At 40.4% G+C, this 17129-nt stretch overlaps 1 protein-coding gene across 1 annotated transcript in view; it reads left to right on the plus strand.

The window, feature by feature from the left end:
* Positions 1-17129, plus strand: part of CORIN (corin, serine peptidase) — a 274936-nt gene that overhangs the window by 196676 nt on the left and 61131 nt on the right. Inside the window, exons 11-12 of the mRNA XM_065405296.1 lie at positions 8937-9168; positions 15717-15862. Of these exons, the coding sequence (XP_065261368.1) occupies positions 8937-9168; positions 15717-15862 (378 nt within the window). The remainder of the gene's footprint in view (positions 1-8936; positions 9169-15716; positions 15863-17129) is intronic.

Here is a 17129-nt window from a genome sequence, read left to right on the forward strand (position 1 = left end):
TAGGCTCTAAAGTTTTACATTCTTTTGTTTGTGAGAGCAGTTATGTAACAAAAAAAATCTACATTTGTAAGTTACACTTTCATGATAAATAGATTGCACTACAGTACTTGTATGAGGTGAATTGAAAAATCCTATTTCTTTTGTTTATCATTTTTACAGTGCAAATATTTCTAATAAAAATAATACAAAGTGAGCACTGTACACTTTGTATTCTGTGTTATAATAGATATCAATATATTTGAAAATGTAGAAAAAATCCCAAAATATTTAATAAATTTCAGTTGGTATTTTATTGTTTAATGGTGCGATTAATCGCTATTAATTTTTTAATTGTGATTAATTTTTTGAGTTAATCGCGTGAGTTAACTGCGATTAATTAACAGCCCTAAAAATAACTAAAAGGCACAAATGCAAAACAATATTTAAATTGATGATTTAAGTCAATGTTTCCAGCTTGCTGATCTAAACTTGATTGACGATTTAAATTGCTTTGATTTAAATCAGTACACTATGATTAATAGAGTCCTGTAAAACTGAACTGAACAACGAGGTGATGGACTGCATGATCTAATTCAGTGGTTCTCAAACTTTAGCAACCCAAGGACCCCTATTTTGATTTAAAATTTTTGGCGGACCCCAAACCCTTCCTGCTCATCCCCAGGCCCTGACCCCACTCCACCTCTTCCCCCAGGCCCACCCCTGTCCCACCTCTTCCTGCCCCTGCTCCACCCCTGCCCTTCCTCTTCCCCATTTTTTCCGCCTCCTCCCCTGAGCGCACCTTGTCCCTGCTCCTCCCCCTCCTTCCCAGTGCCTCCTGCACACTGGGAACAGCTGTTCCCTGGCATGCAGGAGGCACTGGGAGGGAGGGGAGGAGTTGAGGGAGGAAAGAGGAGGAGTTGATCACTGGGGACCATGGACCCCAGTTTGAGAAATGCTGATCTAATTGATCTTTTCTAGTTTTAATTTCTATTTCTTCCAAACATGAGTAGAAATCCTATTAATATTAATAGGAATTACACATGTATGTCGAGAAGACAATTGGTCTCTCCTGCAGCCTAGATTAAATTTATATTGTATAAATTCTTAGAAAGTTTACATGTATTTGCATTTGCAACCTATATTAGTGTCTCTGACTTTCATAATGAAGAATCACAAATTCATACCAAATCTCAATGCATAAAAGCCAGCAACTACCACCACACCAGCAATTACACACCACACCACAGAAACACTAACCCAGGAACAAATCCCTGTAACAAATCCTGTTGCCTACTCTGTCCCCATATCTACTCTAGCAACACAATCAGAGGACCCAACCACATGAGCCACAGCATCAGGGGCTCATTCACCTGCACATCTACTAATGTGATATATGCCATCATGTGGCCTTAGAGGTTTTTAAGGTCAGGCTTGACGAAGCCCTGGCTAGGATGATTTAGTTGGGGATTGGTCCTGCTTTGAGCAGGGGGTTGGACTAGATGATCTCCTGAGGTCCCTTCCAACCCTGATATTCTATGATTCTATGTGCCAGCAATGCCCCTCTGCCATGTACATTGGCCAAACTGGACAGTCTCTACATAAAAGAATAAATGGACATAAATCAGACATCAGGAATGGTAACATACAAAAGCCAGTAGGAGAACACTTCAATCTCCCTGGACATTCAGTAACAGATTTAAAAGTAGCCATCCTTCAACAAAAAAACTTCAAAAACAGACTTCAAAGAGAAACTGCAGAGCTACAATTCATTTGCAAATTTAACACCATTAATTTGGGCTTGAATAGGGACTGGGAGTGGCTGGCTCACTATAAAAGCAATTTTCCCTCTTTTGGTATTGACACCTCCTCATCAATGATGGGGAGTGGACCCAGGGGCGGCTCTAGGCACCAGCTAAACAAGCTGGTGCCTAGGGCGGCAAAATGTATGGGGCGGCAAAATGCTGGGGCCTCACCTCAAGCAGCGTCCTGGGCTGGATCCTGTTCTGGATCTCTGCTTGTTCGCGTCGCTCTCCTGCAGGCAGCGGCCACCCCCCCCTCAGGTGGGAGCCGGTAGCGCGGCCCTGCCCCGGCTGCAGAGGACGGACAGCTCCTCCTTGGCTTGTCCCCACCGCTGCAAGCGGAGGAGCTACCGGCTCCCGCCTGGGGGGGAAGTGGCCGCTGCCCGCAGGAGAGCGGCGCGAACAAGCCGAGGAGCATCCCGTCCTCTGCAGCCGGGGCAGGGCCGCGCTACTGGCTCCGCCTGGGGGGTGGGCGCTGACAGCGGGAGAGTGGCGGGAGCCGGTAGCGCGGCCCTGCCCCGGCTTCAGAGGATGGGGGAACATGGTGCCCGGGCGGTCCGCTCCTCCTCGGCTTGTCCCCGCCTCTGTCTCCTCCTCCTCCTCCTCTCTGCACCGCCTCCTGCCAGGGGAGGGGAGAGGGGAGCGGAGCGGCAGCCTGGGCTGAGCCCAGCTCGTGCCAGGGCCAAGGCGAAGCCCAAGGATGGAGCAGGGCTGGGATCTAACCCCTGGCCCTGGCCCTGGGAGCGGCGGTGACTGGAGATGACTCCACCTCAGGCCAGATCCGCAGCAAGGTAAGAGTCGGGCCAGGCGGGAGGGTCCCCAGGACCCCTGGGGAGCTTCTGCCTGCTGGAGCCCCAGAGGCTGCTGCCTCCCTCCCCAGCCCCTCACAGCACTCCAGTGCCTGGAGTCTCCTTCTGCCTCCCCTCCTGCAGGCAGCGAGTGACCTGGCAGAGAGGGGCAGCATCTGCCCAGCAAGCCCAGCACCTCTTCCTTGGTTCCTCCAGCCCCAGAGCTCTCTCCATTGCATGCCCCTCGGGCTCCCAGCATGGTGGCCTCAGGGTGCCGGTGCCTGGAGTCTCCTTCTGCCTCCCCCCCTGCAGGGGGCAAGCGACCTGGCAGAGAGGGGCAGCATCTGTCCAGCAAGCCCAGCACCTCTTCCTTGGCTCCTCCAGCCACAGAGCTCTCTCCATTGCTTGCCCCTCGGGCTCCCAGCTGGGCGGCCTCAGCGCTGGGAAAACGCCAGCAGGGCTGGGTCCAGTGTGTATCCGAGCTCGTGGGGAGCTCTCTCGCCCCAATGACTAGCGCCTTACCTACGTACAGTAGTGCAATAGGAGTGTGATGTGAAAAATATCATGTCATGTTGTGACACGGTCACTTAAATCACGATTACGTGTGTGTACTGTGCTGCCCTATCGGCGCCATTCACGCTAATTTCCGTTTCGCGTCGGTGCCAGTGGTTATAGGGCTAAAATGCCGGGACAAAAACAAAAACGACTTTCTGGTGCTGCTTACCGGCAACAAAGAGAGAAACGGCAAAAAGAATTAGAAAAACTATCTCATACTTCAAAAAAGTATTTTAAAAAAGTCGACAATCAAGGAGAAAGCTCTAAGCAATGCATTGAAGGTGATTATTCATCAACTGATGAAGACCGATCGAACCAAAGATTACCTTTATCAACTGATAAAGATGAACAACAATCTGACCAAAGATTATCTTCACTAACTGATAAAGACGAACAATCACAATCCATCCAAAGTTTTACTACTTCAGCTGAAGAGTCCAGAAATGAAGAACTGTTATCCAAATCTAAAACTGAAGAACAATTATTGGAAGGTGGAGAGACTGACATAGGATCGGATCCAAGTACATGGCCGACAATAATTACTGATACAATGTGAATTATTATTGTGAAAAAAGGTCCTTCAAAACTAGATCCTACATTTGAATATCCATTTAATGAGTCGAATCGTCGATTTATGCCATCCCAGTATGAAGAAAAAAATGAAAAATGGGGAACAAATTAATAGATTGTGGTTAGTGTATTCACAGACCAAAGATGTAGTTTTTTGTTTTTGCTGCAAACTGTTCTGTAACTTGGACATTTTTCTGGCAACTGCAGGTTTTAATGCCTGGCGAAATTTGCATCAGCATTTGAAAGAACATGAAACATCAAAAAATCATTTACGCTCATTGACAAATTGGATTGAGCTGTCAAACAGATTACGTACCGGTATAACAATTGATGCGGTACAGCAACGTCTACTAAATTCAGAAATTCTACGTTGGCAAGCAGTGTTGGAACATTTACTGGCAATCATTAATTTCCTAGCTGAACAGTGCCTCGCATTCCGTGGATCCTCGGATATTTTATATGAGAATAACAATGGAAATTTCTTAAAATTGGTTGAGTTATTGGCAAAATTTGATAATGTTATGGCTGAGCATGTATGAAGAGTGAAAGATGGAGAGATTCACACCCATTATTTGGGTAAAAATACACAAAATGAGATAATAGAATTAATTTCTAATGGAGTGCGTAATGAAATTTTATCGAATTTGAAACATGCCAAATATTACTCAATTATAGTTGATTGTACTCAAGATCTGAGCAAAACCGAGCAAATGTCAATAGTTTTACGATTTCTGAAAATTGAGGAAAATGCAGAAGTGAACATTTGTGAACACTTTCTAGAATTTATACCAGTGAATGAAACTACTGGGAAAGCCCTCACAGATGTAATTCTACAGAGATTGGAACACTATGGAATACCTTTAGAAAATATGCGCGGCCAAGGGTATGATAACGGCTCAAACATGCGAGGACGACATGCAGGTGTACAGCAACGAATACTGAATTTAAACAATCGAGCTTTTTTCATTCCTTGCCATGCGCATTCGCTCAATCTGGTTGTCAGTGATGCCGCCAAATCATCTAAAGATGCCGTTTCATATTTTACCACAGTGCAAGCAATTTACAACTTTTTTAGTGCTTCCACACACCGTTGGGCAGTCTTGAAGAAGCATCTTGAACAAAAACTCACACTTAAACCTCTGAGTCAAACTAGATGGGAAAGCAAGATAGAAGCTATTAGACCATTCCGATATTCATCTGGAGAGATTTACGATGCACTATTCGAAATAAGCCAGGACTTGTCGTATGATCCTTCATTTCGACATGAAGCTGAAACATTGGCTCAGAAAATGATGCAGTTTCAATTTTCATGTTGCACGGTTATTTGGCACAATATTCTAAATCAAATTAATTTGATCAGCAAAGGTATGCAGAACATAACCATAGACATATCCGAAGCAAAGATGATTTTGAATAAAACGCTGGAATATTTAAAAAATACCATTCAGATGAAGGATTTGAAGAAACTGTCAAAGAAGCAACAACAATAGCAGAGGATCTTGATTTTGAACCAACGTTTGCACCTCAAACATTCATTCGTCCTCAGAAAAAAAACAAGACAGTTTTGTTATGAGGCTCATGATGATCCTATTCTCGATCCAAACGAAAGGTTTAAAGTTGAATGTTTCTATTGTATTTTGGATGTAGCTATAAATTCCATTGAAGAAAGATTTTGTCTGTTGCATGGTCATTGTGAAAATTTCGAATTTTTATACGATATTGGAAATATTAAAAATCAGTTTTCCAAAGAAGACCTCATGAAGCAGTGCCAAGACCTACATTTAGCGCTCAGTACTGATAACACTGCTGACATTGATGCAGTAGAATTGTATGATGAATTAATAGTTTTATCTGAGCTAATAAGTCCTAAAACTTCTCCTCTAAAAGTATTAGAATTTATAGCAAGAAATGATTTTTTCACTCCAAACACTGCTATAGCATTACGCATTCTTTTAACATTACCAGTATCAGTGGCTTCTGGTGAGCGCAGTTTCTCAAAACTGAAATTACTAAAAAATTATTTGAGGTCCACCATGTCTCAAAATCGTATGTCAGGACTGGCATTAATTTCAATTGAAAGTACTATTGCAAAAAATTTAGATTTCACTGACTTATTAAAAGACTACGCAAGTATAAAAACCAGAAAAATTCAGTTCATATAAATTCTTTTAATTTATGAGAAACTGGAAGACACTAACGTTTTTCATTACAGTGTATAGTTGAACTCAAATTGTTTGTAATTGTGTTTTTGTTAAAATTAAATGTTAAAATTACACTAGTAGGAAATTGTTTTATTTCACTAACTACACATTCTCTGTTTTCATTTTTTTAAAAATTTTAAACAGTCAAAACAAAACTGCAAAGTGCAAACGTGTAAAAGCCAAAAAAAAGCACGGGGGGGGGGGGGCAGCCAACATTTTTTTTGCTTGGGGCAGCAAAAAACCTAGAGCCGGCCCTGAGTGGACCACATCCACCCTGACTGAATTGGCCTTGTTAACACTGGTTCTCCATTTGTAAGGTATCTCGCTTCTCTTCATGTGTCAGTATATTTATGCCTGCATCTGTAATTTTCACTCCATGCATCTGAAGAAGTGGGGTTTTTTACCCACGAAAGCTTATGCCCAAATAAATCTGTTAGTCTTTAAGATGCCACCAGACTCCTCATTGTTTCAATGCATAAAAAAGAGGCCAATACCTGAAAAAGGTACACTGTGAAAATAAATGCAAACATTTCAACAATATGAAGAAATTCAGTTGTGTATTCAGGGTATGTATGTGTGTGAGGAGAAACCACTGTAAGAAAGAGAAGTGGTAGAGGCAGTGCCAGAAAGTGAAGAGTCAGGTTTCTCAGAGAGCCGGGAGATGGAGGGACCAGGAGGTGAAGACATAGATGGAGAGGGTATACCAGAAGCAGCAGCAGGAGAGTAAGGAAGGGGACTGGGGTGGATGTTGCTGGAGACAAAGAAGAATGGCAGAAGATTGTGTGTATGTGGCGGGGGCGGAGGAGGTATGTGAACTGATTATATGTGTGAATGTGAGAAATGGAAGAGAGAAAGGAGGTGGACAGAGCAACAGGTGAGAGGTGACTGGTCATGAGTAATTATCTTTTATTCCATGAGTCAATCAGTTATACTGTTGATCAATAGTGCAAAGAATCAGTTAAGCTGTGAAGCAGTTAGAGGGGGAATGAATGATAGTAAGCACTAAATATGCAGACTCAACAGTAAGATGAATAAGCTGTTCAGAGCCCAAGAAAAATACTTTTATGCAATCAAGAATTTGCTGTCTAGGTGCACAAAGCAAATCAATTTCAGGTCTTTTTATCTGTCTCAACTCCACAAAATAATCTCATTCCAGACCACACACTATTAAGAGAATTTGGAATTGAATTTGACCTCCCCTTACCCTTCCTCAGTATCCTTGCCATACATGCTATAAATATTTACATTTTCAGGCAGTATTGTCGCATTAACGTCATGTGACTAATGTGGCTTGAGAGGTTTCCATCATGGTTTTATGCCCTAATTACTGTCAATTCTAAGTCTGAGCTATGTTTTAATTTCCAAACATAAAACTTGTTTTACTTGCGGTTGAGGATGAGAAAAAAACCTTAAATCTACTACATGTTATAGTTGATAATTTAAATACAAAATAGAGAATTCCCTGTTAAGATTCCTATGGATTCTGTGTCCACATGGGAGCCAACGACTTTTTGCCACTCATTCCCATCTAGATTCAGCTAGAAAACAACTTAACTTCAAGGGCAATAAGTATGGTTTCAGCTGTATGCATTTATGAATTTAGAAATACTATTGACTTGTGCTAGTGCACAACCAAGTCAGGACATAATGGGCAACCTAACATGCTCCAAAATTGGATCTGCCTACACTACATTGCATGGCACAACATACACAGTTGAATGAAGGCAGTGTGTCAAGGTCCGACACAGACCAAAACTAGATCTCAGGACTTCCTACTGTCATCTGAGTCTTTCTTATATTAGAGAGGTGACTGCTTAAGGAGGTTGCACTAGGGACTGTCAGGTCAGGCAAGATTATCAGATACTACTGAATCTTCTTTCAAATCTCTCCTCAAGACTCACCTATATAATGATACTTACAGTAAACTGTGAACTGATAATGGCTAGGCAGGTGGCCAGCGGAGATTACTAACATCATTAACATATCTTGTTTGTTTACAGAGCTAATCAAAACTTTTTTCCAATGAAATATGGGGTATCAAATGATACAAAATTCTTCCTGGAAAATTTTCATTTAAAAAAATATTCATTTAAATGAAACAAAATGTTAATTTTGATTCAATTCTAAATGAAAATTTTAATCTCAAATTGAATTAAAATGTATATTTGTTTTAATTTTTAAAATATTTTTCCTTTTCTTTTGATAAAATGAAAAAAAAATTTTTTTTTTAAGGTCCAGATTTTCCATTTCTTTAACAGTTTTTCTTGGGAAAAACTTATAATTCTCTGACCAGCCCTATTTATGTTATAAAACCCCTCAAAACCTGCTAATTAAACATATAGCTAGCCTGCATAACCGTGCATACTTGGTACCCTTGTTCTCCCCCTATGTATCTTCCTGTTTTGTTAATTACATTCACTTGTCTTAAACTGTAAGCTTGTGGGGGCAGTGACTGCCTCTTACTACGTGTTCGTACAGTGCCTAGTCCAATGGGACTCCATCTTGATCGGGGCTTCGGGGTACAGTGTAATAGAAATAATATTCTTTATTCTGTTAAACACTCTTGTTAATTTGGGAGTGGGAGGAATGTTGATGAAATGCTTTCCAATCTGCTGTATTTTGATAGTTCTATATAAAAACTCTTGATGTTTAAAGAGTTATTAGCTGAAAAGAATTAGCTCATGTAATAGTTTATTTGTTCCTTTTTATAAATGAGTGTCCAAAAGTTATGATACAGAAAGACCTTGGTAAGTATAACTATGAAGGTTGTGATTAACTGACTAGCTATGTAGAGATCGAAGTTTCCTTCCCTTACTGATGTGACTAATCTCGTATGGACCACTGCACTCAAGGACCTGTAGTTATTATAAACTACATCTTTGTATTAAAGATTAGAGAGGTTAATGGTCACTTGGTGAAACTCCACAAGCCACCTTGGGCTATGTAAAACAAGACCTACTTTAGGAGGCCAGAGAGAGTATAACCGGTTTAAATAATCAGAATCTTGTAATTATTTATTTTGGGTTTCATCTCGTTTTACAAAGGTCAGTGTGAACCAATTACTCTGGAACTCTGCATGAACCTGCCTTACAACTATACTAACTACCCAAACTACTTGGGCCATAGGACTCAGAAGGAAGCCTCCATCAGCTGGGAATCTTCCCTTTTTCCAGCCTTGGTTCAGACTAACTGCTACAAGTACCTTATGTTTTTTGCCTGTACAATCTTGGTGCCAAAATGTGACCCTCAAACGAATCAGCGAATCCCACCCTGCAGGTAATGTGATTGCTTCCTAACTGGATTCTTGACTAGTTTCATTCAGCACCATATGTATCTTTCTTAAAGGCTAACTCTGCTTCCATTGAAATCAGCAGAAGTTTTGCTTTTGACTTCAGTAGGATCAGGATTGGGCCCATATTTTGCAAAGTGAAAGGAGTGTACTTCTTTATGTACGTGTGATTATTTTTTGAAGTTTTTGAAATATTTAATGACATAGGTAAAAGAATAGCAATTCCGTTAAGTTTTCTATTTTAAACTATGTATATACAATCTTATAAATCAGTGGCTCTCAAACTTTTTTACTGGTGATCCCTTTCACATAGCAAGCCTCTGAGTGCGACTCCCTTATAAATTAAAAACACTTTTTAATATATTTAACACCATTATAAATGCTGGAGCAAAGCGGGGCTTGGGGTGGAGGTTGACGGCTCGCGACCCCCCCGTAATAACCTCGCGACCCCCTCAGGGGTCCCGACCCCCAGTTTGAGAACCCCTGTTATAAATATTCTATTGCTCTAATCCTTTGTTAGATATTAGATAAGAATTGCACCAATAGAAGGGGTATAAAAACACACAGCAAATGAAGAGTGTAGCTAGAAATACAAGTATTCATAATAGTGCTTAGCTCATATGGAAAGCTTTATATATTCAAAGCAAATATTAACTAATGAAAGACGAGATTTGAATGTGATGGTCACTTTTCCAAAATTGGAGAGCAAGTACTGTAGAAATATAGTCCAGTTTTGCCCCATTGTTTTTTATGTACAAACTAAAATGCTTCTTAGTCTATCAGTGCAAGGACTTTTCTGTTTCCTTATTAAATAAATATCGCTAAGGTCCAATATATTAAAGTCTCTATTGAAAGAAGACTGTATTGAAAATTACTGTATGTGTCCTATCATACGTGCTGGAACTAGGAGTGCTGGACATGCTGCCACACCCTTTGGCTTGAAGTGGTTTCCATTATATACAGGCTCTCAGCACCCCCACTGTAAAAATTGTTTGAGCACACCAGTGTCCTGTGGTTTCCTACATTATAACACTGGGAGGCTATCTAGAGGTATTCCTCTAAAGTTGGCAAATTGATCACTAGGCAAAGAAACATTGTCAATTTTCTAGTGGAAGCTAATAATAATTCGTAGTGAAAACTCATAAGGCACCACTAATTGATATGCTTAATTCCCACATGGGAATTAACTTTCTAATTGGAAAGTTAGCATAATGCACATGGTATAGAGACCGAATTAAATGACAAACTCTAACAGATCAGGAAGACTTATTAAAGTGACCTGCTGAAACATAGTCCACGTGTGTGATAACCCAATTTTTTTTTTAAAAGTCATCCCAGTTTTTAAAAGCCAGAATTAATTGTTACATAGTTGTTTTGTTTTTAAATAAAGGAACAACAATTAGATTGACTGCTCTTCAGGGCAGGGAGGGATTGTCTTTGTCTACCTAGCAAATTAGGGGCTTAATAATACTAGCTTTAGTCACAAAATTTCAGTTGTTTTAAAAAAAAAATAGCTTTACAAAAAACTAATGTTAGTAGAATTATTTTCATATAGGTCTCGAGTTTTTCTGTCCTATTCTAGATCATAAACAGAATTATTTTTATCAAGAGAAGTTTCCACAGGGATCAGCGTTGGGATTTGTCATGTTAAGTGTTGCCATTAAAATATGGACTAAGTAGTAAATTGTTATATTTGATTGATTCACAGATTATACTGATTTAGGAAGAACTTTGGACACAGTAATAGATAGAAATAGAAAAATTATTTGGAAGCTATAAAGAAATGGATTCATCCTAGTGGACTGTGATTTAACTTGGGTAAATGCAAGAGACAGAAATATAAATTATGTATTTTTAAATATTTAATTGCTGTCTGAAGCTCTTAAAAAGCAGACTATTTATTTACTTTCCCTTGGAAAATTCTAAGAATAGACTATTTTCCTAGAATCTGCTTCAGCCTTTACAAATTAAGCACACCCTTGTTCAATGATAGCAGTGATTAATTGGTTTGAACAGTGCATACACTTTGTATTTGGCCTGTCTTTTTCTGTAAACATTAAACAAAATTCAGCTAATGTAATTTTCCCTGCGATAAACTTTGTAAGTCCAAGTGCAATTTACAACCTTGGATTTCAAATTCACATTGTAATCATACATCTGTTATAACATATACCCATCTGATGAATATAAGATTTATTGACATTGGGGATACTCAGCTCCGTTTTCTATTCTAGGTAATACTGATCAGCAATTTTATTTCTGTTTTCTAGGTATATAACATATGTCCCTGCTTTATGAAGAGCACCTAATTTATCACCTTTTCATTATTATTTTGATCATTGTGCTTTATTTTTAGTGTAGAAGACTTTGAAGAAGGTCACGTACAGTAAGGGGAACATGTTGAACCAGTTTTTGAAAATTAAGATGGCTATTATTGAGGCACAGGGCCGGCTCTGGCTTTTTGGCCGCCCCAAGCAAAAAAAAAAAAACCGGGGCGGCCAGAACGGCAAAGCAAAAAAAAAAAAACCTGTGGCGCGGCCGGAGCGCGGGTGCAGGGGGACCGGCTGGGGGGAAGAGGGGGAGGAAGCGGGCGGGAAGGGGGCGGCCAGGGCTACAGCAGGGGCGCTGCCACGCGGCCCCTCCCGCTGCGCCGCCTCCTGCCGCGAGGGCTCCGCTCCAGTTGGCGGGGAGGGAAGGAAGAGGACTGCCCTGCAGGGCGCTCTGGTTCTCCGTGCCGCCGCCCCCTACAGGGTGGCCAGAGCGGAACAAGAACAAAAAACAAAAACAACCATAAAAGCGGCCGTGCCGCCCTAGGATTGGGCGGAATGCCACCTCCAATAATCTGCCGCCCCAAGCACCAGCTTGCTCAGCTGGTGCCTGGAGCTGGCCCTGTTGAGGCAACTTACTGATCTGTCATGTATGATTTCAAATTCTGTGCAATGTGACTCACCTTTAATAAGGCATTTGTGGTATCAGCCCTGGTCCTGTTAACTGAACAGTACATAGCACTTCTGCAGCGACAAAGGGCATGATCCTTCAAGCCCTCCACATTCAGAGCTGCCCTTCCAAGATTTTGAGATTACATTATTTTTATTTGCGAGTAGTTTCTAGCGACTTTGATTGTTTGATCAATCAGGTCTGTGGCATAAAGAATGTGCTGGCAGCAACAGATTTCTGGGAAGACTAAATTTCCTCACGACTGATGTCATTTAGATGTTCCCATCATTTTGTGCAGTGTCACCCCTGTATTTGAATTAATGGCATTTTGCAGAGATCAAGGAAATATTTCGTAGTGGCGTAGCTACAGTGGTGCAAGTGGTGCAATGCTCTGACACTTCACCTGGCAAATGGGGTCACAATGCCACTCACTCCAATTTAGCTCCTATGTCATGGGGTGAGTAGGAAGTGTTGGAGCTCAGTGGGTGAGGTGTTGGGGGTAGAATTGGGAAGGGGGTCCCTTACTTATTCTTGCAAGAGGGCCCTCTGGGGCCTTGTTACACCACTTTTATTTCAGTTTACTTTTAAATGAGTTTAATATTTATGGAAGGTGCTAGATTGAAAATCCTGGAAACTGAAGTCCCTGATTTAATACAAAATAGAGAGAGCTTCCTCACTGCTTTGCCAGTGACCATCATCCTTGTTCTCTGCTACCCATTTCTTCCTTGGACTTTCTGTTGGCTATGCCAAACTAGTGTGGTAGTTTGTCTCCACTTTGTTGTAGTTGCCTATTAACTAAGAACAAGATTCAGACCACCAGTTCATTTCACACACACTGCCAAATAGCCAGCAAATGTCAACTTTGGTCAATACAATCAAGAACAGGTTTGAACTAGTGACCTAGAAGTAAAAAAAAGCCTCTGTATTCTGTTACCAAGCCTCTAATCCATCCAGTACCCCAGAAGGAAGACATTTTATTGGAACAGCAAAAGGCTATATTATTGTTCCTCTAAATTGTGTGCTGTTTTTTCTTGCTATATTGCAAAGAGCTAACATCTGCACTGTTATTGGCTTCAGACATCTATTTGACATATTAACTGCATTTTACTTATTCCCCCAAAATTAAAACTGAATGTCTTGCGGCAGTTATTGGAAACTGTCTCCTCCGAGAGAAGGTTGGTTTTTTGAAGGGGTGAGGTTGAAGGAGCAGGGACATGTTGAAGGCACAAGTTACTCAGATGTTTCAGTAAACTAGACCAAAACTTTTAAAATCTACTTTGTTTTCACGGCTGTGGCTGTCATCAGAAAATAATCAGAGCAGAAAACTCTGGAATTCAGAAGGTTGAGGCCAAACTACAAAACAATGTAGGGCAACTGTTCAAATGTGATTTGAATCAACACAGAGTAGTAAGCTTGTTTGGAGGAGAGGCACATCTAAAAGGAAACAGATTACTGCTGAGCCGTAACAAAGCAAGTTGATTCAAGACCATTCTTATAAAATGAATCTCTTTATAGTACACTGTGCCTCATTTCAAGTGGGCACAGAAATAGAGTTCATTCTATTCTCATTCTAAGTGAATCCTGTTACAGTCACAAGTAAAATAGCTGAATGGTTTTCTGTGGCTAACTGAAAAGAATATGCAGATGCCATTTGCCTTTACAAAAGGTAACTGCCATTATCCACTCTAGTTTCCAGCTCTTGCCACACAGGCAACTGATTTTGCAACTTTTCTCTGCAGAATGCACTGTACACACATACACCTCTAAAATACATACACACTTCATTCTTACTATTTAAATGAAGGGGTCAGGCTCAGAAACAAAAACAAACCTTCTTTTTTTTAAACTCGCCCCCAAAACCAAATTAAATTTGAGAATAATACTGAAAATATTATGATGTCATTATATGCATTGTTGGCACAGTATGTATGACCTTGGCTTAAACAGCATGTTAAGTTTTGGTCACTCCTTTTCAAAAGTGACAGAGCAGAAGGAGAAGAGGTCCAGAAAAGGACCATGAAAATAATTAGTAACATGGAATGACTTCCATATATGAGCCAAGATTAAAAAGATCAGTTCTGTTTAGTATAGAGAAGAGGCAAATTAGAGGTGATGTGACAGAAGCACACAAAATATAGAGAAGGTAAATTGGACCTTCCTGTTAAATAACTTTCTCATAATATAAGAACTAAGGGTACATTCACTGAAGTTGAAAGGCAACATTTACAACTGATAAAACAAAACCCTTTTTTGCACAATACACAATTAACCTGTGGAACTCACTGAAAAAAGATATAATTGGAACAAAGACCTTTATAAGATTCAAAAAAGGACTGGACCATTCCATGAATATAAGAATATCATCTGCAGTTACTCAGCTAGAATAAATTTTTTTATAGATATATCAACCCCTGATACAGGACATAAGCCAATCAATAATTGCCTGTGGTTAGGAGGAAGCTTCGCCTATAGACAAGTTATTGCAAAATTTCCAATTATGGGTTTTCTTTCCATTCAATTGAAGTATTTGGTACTGACCATTCTGAGAGACAGGATACTAGTCTAGATGGACTATTGATTTGATCTGCTATGGCAATTCCTATGTTTCTATGATGGAAAATAAATATTCAAAATCAACACAATTTTCTTGCCTCTATAGCCTGATACAAATGTTGATGGTTAAAGTGACCACACCCTCAAAACTAGGTCACGTTGTCTCAAACCATCTTAATTTTACAAAATTCACTGAAGTCTTTTGCTCTTTTGTTTTCCAGGTTTGAAATCCCTAGACAGCCTGGAACCACAGGTTCAAATACAGGCAGGGTTGATTCAGCCCTGCAACCATCTGTGCAGTAGATAGTGTACTACAGCCTGTGAGTGGGTCTCTGAGAAGAGACCTTAAAAATCCAGAACCTGCCTGTTCTCTATGAACATTAAAAGTTCCTATGGCACTTCTTTGTAAGATAAGGCATATGATCCAGTGTCCCTGGTCAAAATTTTCTTTTCCCTGCTAGTTGTTATGCAATGTGCTATGGCTGCTGCCCTCCACATCACAAGAGACAATATTTCATTGGTGCAGTATGTACGCTTTTTGTGAAGTGCTTTGGCATCCTTCAGGAGGATGGTCTCCGTGTAGCTGTGAAACATTAGTATTGTTACACTGATTCATTTAAGAATTTCTTCTAGAAGAATATCTTTCCCTGATCTCTCTGCATAGAAAGGAGTTTAGTATCTTTTGCTTTAAGAAAGGCTTCTCTGTCATTTCCATCTGAGTGAAGGGTGTTTGTAAGAAACTTTACAATTGCTATTGTGACTTTTATGGTATGACTCAGGCAATAGTTTGCTTACCATAATTTTCTTAACAAAAATATCAGCAGTGATGAAACATTTTAATATATTTTTCTTTAGTCTAAGGAAAGTTAAATGCATGTAAGAAAAGTTTTCTGTCATATAAGGAAGATTAACAACTCCCCCCCCCCCCCCCCCAATCTTCAAATCCTCAGCTAGGAGTGCTAGTTTCCAGCAATAGTTGGTAACCTGTCATGACATGTTTTTCCACCCTATGTCTTTACTCACCCTCTCCAATTCATCCCTCCAGGACGCTGTGTGAGCATTCCAAAGAACGCTGTGAATCTGTGCTTGGAATTGTGGGCCTGCAGTGGCCAGAAGACACAGACTGCACTCAGTTCCCAGAAGAAAACTCAGACAACCGAACCTGCCTAACACCCGATGAGGATGTGGAAGGTTACTAGTTAGATTATTTATAATTGGATATTGAATATAAATTTGTCGCTTGCCATAAGTTAGTGATCCTATTTCATACTTTAATACACCCTCTTTAAATTATATTATGTCAAGTAGGTGAATTAAACTCTCAGTATAGCTAATATACTGTGAAAATGATTCAAAATCAGATTTGGGAGAATTCCTGTTTCTTCCAACTACGTATTATCTATTTACATCTAGGAGAAAGTTTTGTTAAGAAATTGAAGAGCTTTTATTCTGGGGAAGGATAAAATTACTCTTATTCTGATTACCCATACATCTCAAGTGTGGGTAAACAAAACACCTCCCACTTGCCTGTATTTGCACATGAGCCCAGTTACCTGCTGACCTGCCAACCTGCTGCTGTGAAGCATTACTGTTTATCTAAGGGAGAGCCAAGATCTTGGCAATGCTAAACAAACAAGCTGTGATCCAGTCTTTGCTTAAGAAACCAATTCTACAGATGTTAGTGTCCTTGCCAACTACTGTCTGCTCTCTTTCTCCTTTTGGGGGAAGGTCTGAAAGGACTGTATCAGGCCAACTTCAACAACGTCTGACTACCTCAGATGTCTTGATCCCATCCATGCTATTGCTCACCAAATATTGTTGATGCAAATCAGGAGTCTGGAACACATGAATGGAATTGCCTTTAAATGATTCTGTTTATTCCCTATAAAGAGAGGGAGGCTGGTGTTGTACAGTTGCTCCTCCTAACTGAAGGGCCTCAGCTGTGGAGTCGGGCAACTCCATCCTGTCTTTCATTTTTTGTCAGTCTTTGCTAATTGCTGTGATAGTGAGGTGACATGAGCTAGAGTATCAGCAATATGCTTATTACCCTCAACTCTTTAATCTCCCTTTCATTTGACTAAGATGTAGATGTCTCCACAGTCTCCTGGTGTCTGATTGAGATTGGATCACAGATGAAAGCCACAAAAAGAACAGGAGTACTTGTGGCACCTTTAGTTAGTCTCTAAGGTGCCACAAGTACTCCTGTTCTTTTTGCGGATACAGACTAACACGGCTGCTACTCTGAAAGATGAAAGCCAGCTGTTTTACAATCAAGCTAGATAAGAAAGATATGATGCTGACTTGGATAGGGAAGCATTTGATGGTTCATCAAAGGGTATAGCTGCATCCAAGGTGTTTATTTGCAGATCACCAAATTGGTTCACATTCGGGAGGCCTTATAAAGTCTTTGTTGCTTCCTGGATTCTAAGATTGCATTAGTGAGCAAATACACCTTTTT

This window comes from Emys orbicularis, chromosome 5 (assembly GCF_028017835.1).
Source record: "Emys orbicularis isolate rEmyOrb1 chromosome 5, rEmyOrb1.hap1, whole genome shotgun sequence".
Lineage (NCBI taxonomy): Eukaryota > Metazoa > Chordata > Testudines > Emydidae > Emys > Emys orbicularis.